An 18,324-nucleotide genomic window follows, 5' to 3' on the forward strand; every position below is an offset into this window, starting at 1 on the left:
ACCTCCTTCTTAGAATCGTGATAGCATTCAGGAGCACCGTCCTACTGATGAAGATATCACCCCCTCCAGCAGTCCGGCAGACCTGCAGAGTGAACCCGCAGCAGGTACCTTCAGCTCGTTCATGAGGAAACAGCTGAGCTGGCCTCTGAGTGTGACTCGTGCTGTGTGCAACGCCCCCCGGTATCTGTCCCAGCGCGCGTGTCATGCAGCACAGGCCTTTACCGGCCACCTGAGAGACAACGCACAGGACTACACGTTGCTGTATGAGCTACTGAGCATGAGCTTGCCACTGCTGTTTGTTTTACAAGAAGTACTGCTGCAGATGTACACAGAGGCTGTGCCTGATGGGCCGAGCTCTTTAGAGCCTTTACTGCTTTGGCTGCAGGAACATATCAGGCAGAGGATAATCTAGACTTTCGGCTGCAAAAATTTAACCCTCAACATTAAACCAGAGGCCGAGGAGTTCATTAGTTGCAGCGTCATCAACCTGTTATCATTTTGTACATGTGCACAAGCACCTTCCTGATGTTTACTTACTTTTTATGATGACACTGTAGGTAGATGTTAGATGTGTGGGTGTGCTGGGTGTGCACTAGCCAAAGAAGACACACTGTAGGCTACTTATGCAAAAAGAATTTTGGTTTACTTTTAGTAGTTTACTTTGGGGTAGTTTGTCAAGCAAGGAAAACTGCACCAAATAATTTTGCAGTGGGTTTGATGAGTGAACTGTTATAATATATTGGACACATAGGTTAAAGAGTAAATAGGCAAGTAAATCAAACAAGCCATGATCAGAACATTGGAGCCTATTAGGCTAACCTTTTACAAACTTACTCGTGAAACTGGCCCTGCAGTTAACTGGGATTATGACTGACTAACTTGATGCACTTTAACTTTGAGAACTGCCATATCAATGTAGCAGCAGACACATTTGTCACATTTGACAAAAGCCTGTTCTCATATTAACAGTGACTGCAAGGCAGGCTTTCATTTGACTATGCATATGTACTAAAGACATTTTAATATGTATGCAGGCATGTCTTTTAACAGTCATGTAAGCAGGTTTTTTTACTATCACTTTATAAAACAAACTCTCTGTTTACTCTCAACAACTATTTTTTTTATTATTTTTTTGGATAACACCAAAGGATATTTGACACTATGGACTGTCCTAAATACTTTTAGGTATTTAGTTCAACTTTGCTGCCATCTGCTGTTCACTCAGAACAAAATATATAGAAATGTGGTAAAATTATAGCCGCAATTAAATTTAAAATAACCGAACAGGTTAATATGTGGTCTAACTGAGGAAAAACAGGAAACACAGGGTCAGCAGCACAGGGTGGCTCCACCGGAACGGAGAGATTTTCCGTTTTGCTGTAGACAATAGAAGCGGTGAGCACGCTGTGATGCGTTTGAATGTGCTTGCCGCTCTTGCTGTAATCTGAAAGCACGATGTCGGACAATCAACTGTAAACCTCTCTGACTAGAAGCCACATAGTTGCTTCCTATTTAGACAATCTATTGATGCTCGTGAAGCACTTTAGAGTAATTTTTAAGGATTTGAAAATCGTCTGGCATTATCGTGAGCGTTTGATGACACTATGTTTGTGTTTTGCTCTCTGCTGCCTTATAGTTTGTGTTAAATTACAGAATCGTGTGATCTTATTTTCCGTGCTGTGCAGGTGGAAAACATGTTTTGTTTTGTTTTTTAATACCAAAGAACAGTTTTCAAGCAAACTAACTGGACTTGCTTCTGTTTAGCAAGTTGACGGTCGAGCAAACTGTAACATGCACAACGGTGCCAGCATTAACTCTGAATGTCAGTATTGTGCATCGTTTTCATAAACATTTTCTATCTTTGTGCACTGTGCTGTGTTTATTTGCCTTCATGTTGTCATTTTTTTTTTTATCAGTTCGTGCTTCTCTTTTCCTCTCATTCAGCGGACGCCTTTTATGAAGCCTGTGAGACAATCGGGTGGTTAGGAGAAATGACTTTTTAAAGGTGATCACCTGCATGGTTGCATCAATGTGAGGCTGTAGATGCTGATATCACATATCAGCGGTTTTAGTGCTGAAATAATATTTTCTTTGAAGTGACACTAAGTTTAAGCTAAGCTAAGGTCAGGACTAATCAACAGTTTTGGGAATGAACTAGTACTAATTCAGCATGGTTTGAGACCTCTGCAAAGAAGCAAAGAGCAAATAAGTTCATGTAACTTTTTTTTATTCCGATCTCACCACAAGGTCTTAGTCTTTTTTGGAGTGTTTTCTTCTTCTTCTCATGGATACCTTAGTCGTTCAAATAAACTACTGCTTTCAAGGTGAAGAGTAACATTTCCAACTCAAATTTAATCTAAACATGAGGGGAAAAAGTGTTGCTTTTGTTGCTCCAGAATAGCTTCTGTACATATTGAACCTTGAGGTGAGATTAAATGTTTCTAAAGTCAACATTTAACAGTGCACCCTTTTTTTGGAATTATGTTTCATTGAGCTGATGTTGTATTTTAAAGGCGAGCTTCCATCAGCGTCTCCTTACAGGAGTTGGGGAGTGTGAAAAATATCCCTTCCAGCTCCAGACCGGCAAGAGTTGTCACTTGAATGAGTATCAATTAAATCAAAAGATGTATTTGATTTAAAAAAAAAAAAATGTGAGTGAGGATTTAAAGAGAAGTACTCTGGGAAGACCTCTTCAGCCTGTTCTTCCCGTCTCCGCTGGAGATGGGCAGCTCAATGCTACGTTATCCACCACTTGCGCGACATACCTGAAGTGCAAGCAACACAAGCATCCAAACTGTGACCGTGATTCCTCCTCTGTGGAAGAAAGGGAAAAGCACACAGCTGACTCATGTGTTTATGCAGTTACTGTAGAATGAGTCCATGAGAGCTACACCTAAAATTTGGCAGTGGCGGCCGGAAGGTGAGGCTTCAAAAACCTCCAGCTCCAGATGGCATCACATCAGACTGGTAATAAAGGCATTATTCTCGAAGCCTTTCCATGATGATCTGACAACAGGGGCAAAGAACTACGATCTGTTTTCAAACCAACGTATTTAACGTTTGAGAGAAATGTTGTTCATTTAACTAATAATAATCATATCCCTTACTCCTAGTCCTACTGTGGTATAGGCACAGATAAGCAACTGACGTTCTAATCCACCATGGTGGATGAGCCAGAGTCATGCATATTAGTCTCATCAGTAATTTTGGTTTGTGTGTTTAGTAAAGAATAAGAATTTTTTTTAAATCCCTTTGAGGTCTACACCTTAAGTCTCAGGCAACAAACTAACAAATTTTCTCAATAAGTGATATCTTTCCCTTTACATGTCTCTTTGCTGGTCGGCCTCAAAAAGCTTGTTTTAGGATGATAATGATGGATGAGGCACATTTTCTTATTATTGTCAGTACACGGTAATGCCTGTTAAAGAGAGATTCTCTTGTTCAGTTCATGAGATTTAGAAGCAGACTTCTTTTCTTTGATTTATTAGTGCCGATATGACAAACACAACACTATACGCTGAAAAAACGGCTGTTAAATTAATGCTATTTTTCTTTCTTGTTCCCAGCTTTTTCATGCATGCATAAAAGTGTACAAAGATCTCTTAGATATGTCTTAGTTTTTCTCTACTCAGAATCAGTTGAACTTGCAGACTATAAAGAACAGCCGGGCATGTGCAGATTTCTTTTTAAAAGTCTGTTTTCTTTGACTTGAAGAAGTCGCCACAGAAGAAAGCCATCACCTCATCCACTCATCACTAAAAAGGGACTTCAAGTTTTATTGCAGGTTCTATTGCAGAGTAAATACACAGTAGTGACTGCTAACTTTTGATATGATGAATGTTTTTCTACCTTGATGGTCACATACAGTCAGTATGGTGTACACTTTGTTTTGCTGGGAAACTTTGGGTCCCTAGACTCACATCAGCCACCTAAACTTTGTTGCAAGCCAGTCAAATACGTAGTGCCTCCAAATTTCCCAAATACTAATCAGACTGTGCTGCAGGATGCACAAGAGCAAGCAGGATCCAAAGAGGAGCCATTCTACAACCCACAGGACATGAATGTGCTACATCCTGGTGCCAGACATCCTGTATCCATGTCATAATGGGCCAGAGTGATTCTGACAGCACGACTTCTAATATCAGGCATTATCTTTTCAGTCCAACAAAAGAACATTAAACAAACTAAAAATAAAGCAATTAAAGCTGCTATAAATATATATATACATGGCAAAATTAAGTCTGACCTATTACACCGTTCCTTATTTTTTGTCATATAGCTTCTGAGCACTCACACAATGCTCATATTAAACAAGTCCACCACTGCCTCTGTATCTAATATCATAAATATGTTTATTAACTCATCTCTGTCTGTGAGCACAGCAGCCTCAGCCACCTGCTGTTCACACCTTCTGTTTGCAATGGGCAGCCAAGATCCAGTGTAAAACACATAATGAACTGTGAATCGTGTTTGCAAAGAACCACCGGTAGACATAATTCAAAGGAGGGTGCTGGAAATGAGCATAGCATGTCACCTTTAAAGAAGCTTGTTGCATTTCAGTGAATATTCATGAATATTCTCAGAAATGTAGAATTTTTTTTTTGTACTAACCTCTGCCTTTCTTGAATAACTTGAATTACATCTGGTTTTTGATGTACACAATACATTCTGTCTCTTCATTAATCAATCTCGAAAGCAAAGTGCTCTCTCATGCCTCTGAAAACTGTAGGTCTCAGAGGTTAAGCTGCCATTGACTGCTCAGCGAAAAATGAAAAAAAGATGCTTGCAAAAAGTAGATAAGTGAACTAAAAAGTCCTTGGCTTTAAAAAGTGTGTTCATCTTTTCAGATGAAGACCGTGTCATTTAAAAAATACACAGCAATGTGAAGCCAAAAAATGTTCACTTTAAAAAGAACAAGGTTCAAGGTTCAGGGTTCTTTATTTGTCACATGCATAGTTATACAAGTATAACACACAGTGAAATGTAGCCTGACACGCTCCTCGACATGTGCAAAAAATTGGGGGGGGGGTGTAGAGGAAGAACATTTATATATATATATATATATATATATATATATATATATATATATATATATATATATATAGACGAGGAACCATCATGGAAGGACAGGCCCCTGCACGGTATGTACCACCGGCAGATAGAGGAGGTGGCTGATATCCAGAAATCCTACCAGTGGCTGGACAAAGCTGGACTGAAAGACAGCACAGAGGCACTAATCATGGCAGCACAAGAACAAGCTCTGAGCACAAGATCCATAGAGGCTGGGGTCTATCACACCAGGCAAGACCCCAGGTGCAGGCTGTGTAAAGATGCCCCAGAGACAATCCAGCACATAACAGCAGGGTGCAAGATGCTAGCAGGCAAGGCATACATGGAACGCCATAACCAAGTGGCCGGCATAGTGTACAGGAACATCTGTGCCGAGTATAACCTGGAAGTCCCGAGGTCAAAATGGGAGATGCCCCCAAGGGTGGTGGAGAATGACCGAGCTAAGATCCTGTGGGACTTCCAGATACAGACGGACAAAATGGTGGTGGCTAACCAACCGGACATAGTGGTGGTAGACAAACAGAAGAAGACGGCCGTAGTGATCGATGTAGCGGTTCCGAATGACAGCAATATCAGGAAGAAGGAACACGAGAAGCTGGAGAAATACCAAGGGCTCAGAGAAGAGCTCGAGAGGATGTGGAGGGTGAAGGTAATGGTGGTCCCCGTGGTAATCGGAGCACTAGGTGCGGTGACTCCCAAGCTAGGCGAGTGGCTCCAGCAGATCCCGGGAACAACATCGGAGATCTCTGTCCAGAAGAGCGCAGTCCTGGGAACAGCTAAGATACTGCGCAGGACCCTCAAGCTCCCAGGCCTCTGGTAGAGGACCCGAGCTTGAAGGATAAACCGCCCGCAGGGGCGTGCTGGGTGTTTTTTTGTTTTATCAAAGTCAAAGTCAACTTTATTGTCAATTCTGCCACATGTACAGGACATACAGAGAATAGAAACTACGTTACTCTCAATCCCTAGATAAAATAGCAAATGAACATTTAAATATAAGAGTGATTAAAAAATGCAGGTAAAATAATTAAAAAGTAAAAATTTAAATAAATACAATACAATTTTACATATAACAAGAAAGCTATACAATATACAATATAATGGGTAAATGACATTGGGTGTAAACCAGGCAGAGTAGTGCAAATAGGCAAATAGTGCAAATGGAGATTTAGTAATGTACGGTAAGAGATAGTGTAACAACAGAGTCTTATGAGGTAATGGCAGTCCAATGCTCCACAAAGTGACTGGTAACTGGTGCAGGCCAGTGAGTGAGTCAGAGTGTGTGTGTGTGTGTGTGTGACAGAGTTCAGTGAGACCGTGGAGGAGAGAGGGGAGAGGGGGCAGAATCGTATATATATATATATATATATATATATATATATATATATATATATATATATATATATATATATATATATGTAGTATATGGGTGAATGTGCAGTAGTAGCAGCAAGCAGGTGAATTCTGTACATTAATATGAATAGACATCTGACTATTTTACAGGATAGACAATATAAACATATTTAAAATTAAAGGAATTGAAATGTACATTGTGCCTTGGTTTAGTGTCTGGAAGAGTCCTGACTCAGTCAATCATAGATGATGTGAGAGGGCGGGTGTGTGTGTTTAGGGCACGGATGGCTTGGGGATAGAAGCTCCTCTTGAGTCTCTCTGTCCTTGCCCGGAAGATGCGGAACCTTCTACCAGATTGCAGAAGTTGGAACAGTTTGTTGCCAGGATGGGACGGGTCCTTCAGTATCTGCGCTGCTCTAGTCCGGCATCTCCTGGTGTAGGTGTCCTGAAGCGGGGGGAGAGCAATCCTGCAGCAGCGTTCTGCTGTACGGATCACTCTCTGGAGAGCTTTTTGGTCCTTCACACAGCTGTTCCCGAACCACGATGTCATGTTCTGTGTGAGGATGCTCTCCACAGCACCTGTATAGAAAATCCTGAGGATCTTTGGAGAGACCCTGAACTTCCTCAGTTGTCGTAGGTGATACAGGCGCTGCCTAGCCTTTTTGGTCTGGACCTGAATGTGGGCAGCCCATGTCAGGTCTGAGGAGATGTGGACACCAAGATACTTGAAGGACTGCACCCTCTCCACTGGAGCTCCATTGATGATAATGGGCTTGTAGTCTCTGTGCTGACCCCTTCTGAAGTCCACCACCAGCTCCTTGGTCTTGCTGACGTTCAGCTGGAGGTGGTTGTCCTGGCACCACGATGCCAGATTCTTCACTTCATCCATGTAGGCCGCCTCATTGTTGTTGGAGATGGCACCCAACACCACTGTGTCGTCAGCAAACTTCACAATGGTGTTGGAGCCATGGGTGGCCACACAGTCTGAAGTGTAGAGGGAGTAGAGCAGTGGCGAGAGGACACATCCCTGAGGGGCTCCTGTGTTGATGGTGATGCTGTTGGAGAAGCACCTGCCCACCCTCACCACCTGAGTTCTGCCAGTGAGGAAGTCCAACACCCATGCACACAGACGGCTGTTAAGTCCCAGATCCCTCAGCTTTGTGAACAGTCTGCAGGGCACTATTGTGTTAAACGCTGAACTGTAATCAACAAACAGCATTCGCACATAGTTACCCTGTTTCTTGTCCACGTGGCTGAGAGTGGTGTGTAAGACGTGGGCGATGGACAAGCGATGTATGCAATCTTAAAAACAGCTTTTCATAGATATGTTTGAAGCCCTGTGAAAAACTAAGTACTCTGCACGATTCAGTAGCTTGTAGAACCACCTTTAGCAGCAAAAACTGGAAGCAATCCTTTTCTGTGTGATTTTATCAGTGGAGGAATTCAGGCTCACTCTTCTTTATAACGTAGCTTCAGTTCTATGAGATTTAAACACATTTATTCATACACAGCTCTCCCACTGCAGCATTTCAATCCCATTGAGGTCTGGACTTTGGCTGGGTCATTGCAACACGCTGCTCTGCTCTGGATCATTTGACTCAGTTTTGGCATCTGTCAGACAGACAGCTCACATTTGACTCTAAAATACTCTGGTATACAGAGAAGTTCATTGTCAACTGCAAGGTGTCCAAACCCAGAACATTGAAAGTTGGTATGAGGTTGTGCTGATACATTGTGTTTGGTGCAGTGCATCATGGCCAAACATTTCCACTTTTGTCTTGTTTGTCCCACATTTTTCAGACTAATTGAGACCTGAGATGTAGCTCTTGGGGTTTTTTGGGTTTTTTTTTTGCAGTTTCTCTCAGTTCTGAAATTGAACGTTGACCTTGCGTTGAATTCGCTAAGACGTCCACTCCTGGGAACATTGTGCCATTGTGCTTCACAGACATGTTGAATTCTCCAGACCAGCAAACTGCCAAAACATCTGCTTTTATACAGACGGTCACACTTACTGAGGATCAATTAATCAAGTGCATTTAGTTATCACTTAGCCTCTTTATTCCTATGGAAATAGTAAGGTCATACTTGCATCCCTTGAAAGCTTTCTTTTTACATATCACTATGTGGAATTTTATTCTTCTAAATGTTGCTTCACTAAAAGATAAAGGGCAAAGACTACGTTCACAACTACTTAGCAATTACTTAGGTATAAGCCACAACAGTAGATGGACACGAGCCATTACACAGGAACAGAAAAGTAATTTAGAGTAAATTGATTTTAGGACAGAGAAGGTCAGTGTGTTGTTGCACAGGAAAAAATGGGGAACTTTTGCTTTGTAGAGGCTTCATTGACAGTCAGAGAATCTTTAATTTGATGGATACTGAACATTTGAGAGGCACCGTGACATTATCATTTATGAATAACTTTATAATAATAGTATTTAATCCCATTTTAAAGATGACATTTTTTTCTTTGTATAAAACATGTTGAATTAACATACTTTTATTTGAATATTCATAGATTTTGTAAGCACTTTAAACCCCTGCTTTCAAAAAAAGAGCTGAGCGATTCCGCATAGACAAAAAATAAGAGCTTTATGTGAGCTTGAATTTTAAAGAGTGAAAATGTTGTAAAGGAATGTGAAAATACTTCGATTGGAGCTCGCACTGAATGTTATTGGTCCACTGAATAGGTCTTATTATCAGTAATCAGCCCCATAGCTATGGGTCAGAATGGCCCACTGGAGTAATAAAGTGTGTGCAATGTGATTTTTTTTTTTTTTACACAAACACATTCAATTATACAGATTAGAAGAATCGTGATCTCTGGAATTTGCTATGATTTTGTGGTTTGCAGTCTGGTGGTTTGGTTTATATTAGTGAAAATTCAAGTTCTTTGAATTTTTTTCTGCACATTTTGACTTCTTGTTGACTATTATTTCTGTGATTCGTTTCTTTTTTGTGTTATTGTTGGTTTCTATCTTGGCTTTATTATTCCCACCTCTTCAGTCCACGCAGTTCCTCTGGATCATGTAATGTCTTTCTTGTTTTTGTATTTAGTATTTGTCCTTCATTCATATTTATTTTGCTCCCCTGCTTTGCTCTCCGGTTTTCATGCGTTCCTTACATATTTTATTTTTATTTTTATATTTCACTGACTCTTTTGTATTTTTCTTTGGACGTTTTACTGCCATATAAATTAGGTCACTTTCTGATCCTTTCTGATTTGCCCAGGTCTACCTAGCAGGAACATCTTACAGTTATATGTTGTTTTTCTCCCTCGTTGAAAATAAAAACATATTACACTTAAAAAAAAATGCCAACAAGATCATTGAAATGTCATAAAATTCTGTTTGCATGTCAGGTCAACTTTCATATTTAGACTTGAGGTAAGGGAAGAAGATAAACTTCTTGAAACTTGTTGGTTATTTTAGGTTTGACACACTTTTCTCATGTTTAAATTAAAACTCTTTGCACATTTCATTTTAACAAAAATCTGAGGGCCATAGAAAAATGTTTATCTTGTGTTTTTGTGTGGAAATGTGATACAAAAAAACAGTTTTTAATTCTAAAGCAAATTCTAAACAATGAAACAAATTAATTATGAAAAAAAGTGATTTCAAATGTCAAATGTAGGAGATAAAAAAAATCAGATAGATCTCTCGGAAGTCTATTAGGCAATAAACACATTCAAATAAAGCAAAAACATTTAAAAAGTAAAAGAGTAAAATTATAATTTTGCTCATAAGGATCAGAGTGAAAGACCTTAAAGGAGTTGAGTGCTGCTCAATAAGTGTGTGTCATTTTTGCTGCCCCCTAGCGGACACAAATATAAATACTGCAGCCATAAGTACTGTGAGCACAGAACACACACACACACACACACACACACACACACACACACACACACACACACACACACACACACACACACTTTTAGCCACACAAAATACTTGAATACAGGACACGGACAATAGCGCAGGTACTAAGGTCACATAATAAGCTTCAGTGGGTTTTGTCATTAGCAGAAATATGTTCAGTATGTGATTACTTGCTGAAGCTCCAAGGGAGTTGTTTGAGAGAGCTCAATTTAATTATTTTTATGTGATTGTTATAACATCAAAAACAGCTCTGAGGAGTCAAGGTGTATTAACAACTCATATTTACTAAACATTTCAATTAAATTTGAAAGAAACCTTTGATAAAATGTTTTTAAAAAAAGCCTACGCTCAGACAAATGTCAGCCAAGATGTCCTCATAAAGGCACAGAACATTTTTTTTCATGAAAAAAAAAAAAATCAAATCAAATAGGCAGCTGGGGTGCAGCGCTCTGAAGAGTTGTTTTGTAAAGCACGGTCCTGCAGAAGCAGACGTCCCCGCGTCGTTGTTGTGTGCGCATCTCTGAGGAGTGCAATCTGTTTACAAACCTCTTCGAACTTTTTCATTTTCTTTATTAAATGACATTTCCTTAAATGCATAAAGAGCCAAAAAGAAATGAAGTTATACACTAGCAATGATTAGCATTCAAGCAACAGAGCAATCAGAGCCTGAAATTGCACTGAAATTACAGAAGCTGTGAAAGTTGATGAAAAAAAACAGCAAAGCCGGGACGAGATGAATCTAAAAATATAATGCCATTATTTTAGCCCTTTCACGCAAATCATCCTTTTAAACAGTCAAACGCAATTCACCAGATGGAGGAGATATACGCCAGGCTGCCAGAGTAAATAAACTATCTGAACATTTACATTTCCTCTGAGAAGAAAATCCACCTCTACAACACGAAGTGGAGCAAACAGCTGTCATTTTAGAAGATTTCCCCATACTTTCAACATTTTTAATATAGTTATTGAGAAGGAATTCGAAGTAAAAAATTGAAAATTGATAAGAAGCTGCTGTCATCACAGAAAAAAAGGATTCAAACAGCTACAGCGCAACAAAAGAACTAAAAGCTATGGCTTACATATTGTCATATGTAAGAAAACAGACTAATCCAATAAATTTGAAACCTCAGATAAGCAGCATCTTGGGTCCAGTCTGACTTTCCCACAGAAAATAACAGGACACTGAGAGATGCATTTAAGGCAGTGCTTGTTGTCTTAAGCGCGGCGATGCTGCCGTTCAAAGAGGCTCCTCTGTGTCTGTATCCTGCTTCTGCTTCAGCCTGTTTGATGAGACACATAAAAGCCAATAGGAAATGCCCTTTAGAAAAACATAATGTCTTAAATCACAATCACATGGCAGGACAAAGTCACATGGTATACACATATTACTGCTCAGTGAGTGGGAAACTTGCAATGTCCTATCTCGTATTGCTAGAAGAGTTTAAATAAAATTCAAAATCCAAACTCTGTTTTCAATCTCATCTATAATTTATAATCTACAGGCCAAAGCTGAGTTTATATACTGTAGGTGGTGTTGAGCCAGTCATCACAGACCAGAAACCAGGCTTGAACAGCTTTTGTATCAATTTTGGAAAAAGAAGCATTTCCCTAACTGGAGTTGGAGCGCTGCACTTAATACTCACGTATCTTGAAAAACTACATGCTGCATAGTTCTTTCCTTTTTTTAGGGACATGTGATCTTCAATCTGTTCAATGTTAAAATTATTCAGACTGTTTCTGGATCAGTTATTTAATAAACCTGGAATATAGGATTTCATTTTTCCTACTTCATAGTCTGCAATTCTGAAATTCAGTTTCATCAAATTATGCAAAATAATTTACAGTTCATCAATAAACTGTAAGGAGGAAAACGTAGTGAAAGGGTATTTGCCATTTGCCAAGCCTCAGAATATATAGAGCCAAATGCATCAAAACTTTATCTGCAAATTGTGAAATTAATTCATTTAATTACAGAACTACAAAGAAGCAGGAATGTTAAGGAATGAAAGGGAAAAATTCAATTAATTGGTGGTAAAAAAAATAGTTAAAAGAAAACTATGATGCACATAATTAATAATTTCTCTCTTTTTACATTTTTTAAATTCACCCAATAATCTGCTTTGCAGCCAAGAACTGGACTTCCTTTTTTCTTTCTTTCTTTAAAATGTCTTCGCATCAGTTCAAAAATAAGCAGTGTACACTTTATTAACTGAATGTTTTAACAAAAAACAAAACAAAAGGTTGAGGCATATCCTTGAACAAATCGTATGGTGCCTCTTCCGAATTTAACTGGTGATCGAAGCATAACACAAACATCCGGGACTGCATTTTTAAAACAGCCTTCAGCAAAACAAAATCCTTCAAAATTTTTTGCCTTTATTTGAACCAAAAAAAAATCCATCAACCTGCTCAAATTGAGCCTCTGCAGCTTGTCCTTTAATGCGAAATATGCAGCTGGATGTGATTTTTGCTTCAGTTTGTAGGTAGGTAGGTAGGTAGGTAGGTAGGTAGGTAGGTAGGTAGGTAGGTAGGTAGGTAGATAGATAGATAGATAGATAGATAGATAGATAGATAGATAGATAGATAGATAGATAGATAGATAAATGAAAGTGCTGCACGGAAAGTCCTCACACTTGATGTATACCATCTGCTCTCCATCACTTGAATGATTAAAAGAACACACAAAGCTTAGCTTTTCCTGTATGAATGAGATTTTAGTTTCCTTAATTATTCAAGGCAAATTTCAGTGTTAAAAGCAAATCAGATTAGCGCAATACAGCAAGGAGGTGCTGGCTTGGTGCTGGACTATGTGGGCTTTGGCTGCATAAGCATGCCTCTTCCTCTACTGTGGAAGCAGAAGATGACCACATATCCATCAGCCCTGACACAAATTTTTAAATCTAGCTCTCCAAACCTCTTTGTTCACGTCTGGCCTTTCTGGCGGGCTGATCAAAATGCCATTATTTATTTAATCTCTCCTCTCTCTTCTGTGTTCCTGCATGGCTCATAAGTTGATGTACAATTCATCAAATGCAGTCGACTATGATGAAAAACATAAAAGAAGACCATTAGCTTTACTGATGTGTACAGTGTTAGAAGAACAGGTTTGTCCTCAGTCGAACTTTGAACTATACGCAACAATATAAACTCACAAGCAGAAACAATTTTTTTGTCCTGAACAGCTTTATGGAGAGATTGCTCTTCATTATTAAAAACACTGACCGTAAACCAGCAGCATGAACCTCAGCAGCTGGTTCAGCAGGTCCTCAGTGATAGCTGTCTGTCATTAGGTTTCTGTTTTGCATGACTTCATAGTCTTACAAAGAGAGACTTGTACAAATAGTTACATTTCTCCTTGACTTTAATTGAATAATCTTTTTAGCCACATAGCCACAAATGAATTCATTTATCACACAGAGTACCTTCACATGCCCTCTTTGTAGTGAGGGTGGTCTACTGACAACTCTATACACTTCTAGTTTGAGCTAAATAATTATAATTATTATTACTATCATCCTCGCCCTATGGCAGCTGTTACAGGAACATTGTTTGCAAGGGTTGCATCTGACTAAATAATGTCTCTTAGGTAGATGAGACCAAAATAATATACAGTTCCATAAATCAAACACAGCATATGAGCACAAACACCTCACAGCAGCTGTCATGTATGGAGGTGGAGGGGTGATGATGGGGGCTTGTTTTGCAGTCACTGAACCTGGGCACCTTTACTCCTCTTTAAAGATATACACATATATACACACACACACACACACACGCACGCACGCACGCACGCACGCACGCACTCACACACACACACACACACACACACACACACACACATATATATATATACGGTCCAAGATCCTTGCTGTTGCAAAGGGCCATGTTTATCTCTAGCTACAATGTTATAAACTTATGTATGCTGTCTACTTGCAGCATGTTCTGTCACACTTATGACAGAACATGTTATGGCATTGGTGTGAATGTGAGTATAAAAGGTTGTCTTTCTCTCTATGTTAGCCTTGCTGCGTCCTATCCTCTCGTCCTATAGCTGGGATGGGCACCTGAATTGGATAAGCGGATGAAAATGGATGGAGAGTTCAATAAACCCTGGCTTTTTTCTGTTTTAGTGTATCCTACTTTTAACCACTGAAGGGATATTTTTTGTGTGGCAGTTCTCCTTTAAAATATCATTAGCATTTCATGTCATATGTGGACAGTAGATGACGAGAATAAATCATTTCTTTGCAGGTGAAACTCCTGAGTTTGTAGCCAGAGTATGTATATGGTTGAGTCCATGATAAAATGCTACTCAACGGTAGTTCCAGGTCACAGCATCATATCAGCTGCTCTTACTTTTGTTTGAAGACGCTAGTATAAATCGTGCCTTGGAGTTTCTTTCCAACCTTATCCTCTGACATTTAAGCTGGGATAGTAACAATACATTTCAATAGCCCATTGTTCTGAACCACTATCATCAAAAAAGCCCAGGTCCTAGATGCTGTGCTTTTTCTCCAAAAAGCAGAAAATGATCACCCATAATCAGGCATTACACGCCAAGATGTCTTGAACAGGAGCATTTCCAGCCATTAGATGTAATTACACTCCTGTATCTGCCTTTATATACCACAGTATTCATATCAAATAAGCCTCTCTCCACATACTAAGACCATAGTCCTGTCTGTCCTTTATGCGCTACAACAGCAGTTCTGGCAGCAGTTAAGAAAAACACCCTAAAAAAGACACGTTTGGTAACGCTGACACTGACCATGAGTAGTTTGTGTCTTTTAGGTTTGTGAACTTGTATGACGCGTTTGTTATTGATTTGTGCTAGGCCTCCAGAACAAGAGAATTTATAAAATCCTATTCTCCTGTGTTCTCTGCCACTATCAGACCTTTTAAATCACAGCACAGCTTTCTGTGTTTGGACATGCATATTTGTGTTTAGTATTTTTTGAAAATGCATCCAAATTACTATTACGATTTTGTGTTGTTGTACCTTTTAAAACAATTTTCCTACATTACAAACAAACAAGTATAATTTCAACAGATATGTGTATATATATATATATATATACATTTGGATAATTCATTCAAACCCCAACATTTATTTATTTATTCATTTTTTTTGCCAGATGGCAGAAATTTAACAATGCACGAACTGATTGTTTTCGAGAGGCAGGACATAAAGCTTTGCTCTAAAAACATGCATCTGTGCGATATCACAAAATCCTCCGCCTCAGATACAATCTGAGTGCACATCTGGTCATAATCACATTTTAAACATTGGTTATGCAACAATCTGTCTTTAATGTCTGTGTCCTGCTGGCAGGGCCTTTGAAATGAGCTGCCACAAAGATAAAGAGCTTTGTAGGCTACAAGCAGGTACTCACACTGTTTAATAGTGATAAAAACACCCAAACAGCTGCGCTGGCATATCTGAGTTGGAACTGCATTAGTGAGGATTTTGTGACAACTTAATTCCAACGAGTGACACATTTCGCTATCACTCTCCTTCACAATCTGTTAGGCCTCTGCATACTATGCACTTGTATGTATGTATGGTATGTTTGCATATGAGGATGATTTAGATTCATGGCTTGTGTAGAAACAACTAAATGTTTGATTCTGTTATTGATGAATGTTTATGAAATCCTATCACAGCAGGTGCAGCAGCTGCAGTAAAAGCGAGTTAAATCTGCTGCTTTTACACCGTATGATCAGTAAATGATCTTTATTAAGGGCAAAAAACTCAGTTTTTCAACATAATAAAAAATTCAAAAATGTCAAACGTTATAAGTACACAAAAAATGATTTGATAAGAAAAGTTACAGAAATTCCTAAAGAAAATAAAGAAAGCTTAAGTAAAAGCAGGAGGTTCTTTCATAAATAAAAGTATGTTTTAAAATCAGACTTAAAAGATGATACTGACTCACCGATCTGGCAGATTGTTCCAGAGCCAAGGGGGGTTTGCAGCTGCGACCCTGGAACAGACAAAAGACATCTGCCTGAGGATCTCACAGTATGTACTGGCACATACTGTACCAAGACATCAGAGATGTAGCTAGGAGACTACATAAGGCTTTAAAAGAAACAGTAAAAAAGTAATTTATTGTAAGACATACATACTGGAAAGAAGTGTTAAGAAGCCAAATCATTTGGCTCATTCTCTTAGTTGTGGATCAAAGTCAGACAGCTGAAAATAGCCTTTGGTCTTTAAACTTTGATGGGACTGAATGATGGGACAAAAACAGTTTGTGATGACTGTATGAGCAGAATTTGCAGATGTGACGCGTTCGAGAGAGCAAAACAGGAAGTAAAAAAGCATAGACGTGCTGTATGTTATATGTGACTACAGCAATTGGAGGAACTGTCTGGTGAAATGTTTGATATCATGTGATGTTGTTGTGCACTTTACGATGAGAACTAAAAACACTGATGTGGTCTGATGTGTCTTTACAATATTTTTACTCTGACTGTAAAAAATATTGTCTCCCAGTTTCAACCCAATAGAGCAACTTTTCAGTTATTAAATACAAAACGAAATGCAGAGAAACCCACAATCGAGCAAGCAAATGAAGGCGGCTGCAGTAAAGGTCTGGCAGAGCATTGTAAAGGAGGAAGCACAACATATGGGGATGCTCATGGGTTCAGTCATTGACTGCAAGGGATTTTCACTCAAATATTTTTGTTTTTTGAAAAAAGCTACTTTGTGCTGCTCTCTTGTCCTGGGGGATCACCACAGTGGGCAGTTCCGCATGTTTGGTGTGGCAGATTTTTATGCTGGGCGCCATTCCCGACACAACTCCAAAGGCAATTTGTGTCTCAAGTATTAAAAACAATAATTATATTTCCTTTTGAGTCTCTGAAGACATTTTTATGTCTAATAATAGTTTTAATTCCTAAATAGTTAATGCAACACTTTGAATTAAACCTTAAAGTCTGAACTTCAGTTAAATCTTTTTTAATTTAAAAACCTTTTTGGTAGTGCAGAGGCAAAAATTTCATTGTCCAAAAACGTATGGACATATGTTTGTTAAATGTGACCGGCTACAATGGCCAATACTTCCTGTACTCCTGCTGTATTACTGGTCTGCAGGGCAGAAATGTATAATACTCCATGCAGTGATTTTCATTTATTAAGTCTACTGATGGTCAACCACAGACCTACCAGCTATTAAAGGGAGTCCTGTTTAATGGCCAGAGTGGTGGGCAACTGGTTCTGTTACTGACATTTATTTTTATCTTCCTGTAATAAAATAAATTATCATTGGCAAAAAGTGACTCTGTGAAAGCATGGCACCCTGCCAGCATGCTTTATGGCCATTATGTCAATTTAGCTCAGTTTAACAGTATTTAATCGACCTTTGAGTTGAAAGCTGTGAATTTATCAGTGGATGGTATGACAGAGATAGCATGTTTTTAGGTATCAGTCCCATCTTTGTAACATGGTCGAGATGCACTATTATTTACCATGGTGACGAAAGTGAAGCAGTATCTATAATATGAAAAAAGACAACAAAGGAACTTTGTAGACACCTTATTTATTACAATTGTGGTTAAATAAATGTAAACCAGGAGTTCTCGACTGCTAGTTATGATACACACAGCAAGAGGGGCTGTGCTGGGCTAAAAACAAGCAAAAGAGAAAGGAAAAATCAACAGGTTGCACACCTGCTCTTTAAAAAGGGATGGTGGGTTTGCTTTTTTTGTGGTGCAAAGTTGGAATACCACAGTGTGCAATTAATTTTTTGTATTTTCTTTTGTCTTAATTGTGAGACTAGTCTTACTCTCATACTAGTGCACATGGATACATTTTAGCACACCAGGTACTAGGGCTCTGGCATTTTTGCCCAGGCGGCCCATCATGATTAAAAACAACAAAGAAAGAAATTATGTACAGATTTCATTTTTGTTTGATTATAGATATTGAATTAGGTTTTAATCAGGTTGGTACAGTTGTTGTGCGTTATTCTTAGCTGCAATGCAACATGTGACAACAATTAAAAGCGACACTTTA

The 18,324-nt window shown here is 38.9% G+C and overlaps 1 protein-coding gene across 8 annotated transcripts in view; it reads left to right on the forward strand.

Annotated features, from left to right (window-relative positions):
• Positions 1-18,324, forward strand: part of mical2a (microtubule associated monooxygenase, calponin and LIM domain containing 2a) — a 59,895-nt gene that overhangs the window by 34,945 nt on the left and 6,626 nt on the right. For 5 of the 8 annotated variants that reach the window (XM_085453974.1, XM_085453982.1, XM_085453991.1 and 2 more), the window contains one exon: positions 14-1,866. In XM_085453974.1, coding sequence (XP_085310100.1) covers positions 14-412 — 399 coding nt within the window. In that variant the 3' untranslated portion in view covers positions 413-1,866. Of the gene's footprint in view, positions 1-13; positions 1,867-1,944; positions 4,665-18,324 lie in introns of those variants that run through there. The other 3 variants (XM_085454008.1, XM_085454018.1, XM_085454001.1) reach the window with 3 other exon arrangements.

The sequence above is a fragment of the Copadichromis virginalis genome, linkage group LG1, assembly GCF_057382275.1.
Source record: "Copadichromis virginalis isolate Kocher_CV1m ecotype Utaka linkage group LG1, C_Virginalis_male_GT1.1, whole genome shotgun sequence".
Taxonomy (NCBI): domain Eukaryota; kingdom Metazoa; phylum Chordata; class Actinopteri; order Cichliformes; family Cichlidae; genus Copadichromis; species Copadichromis virginalis.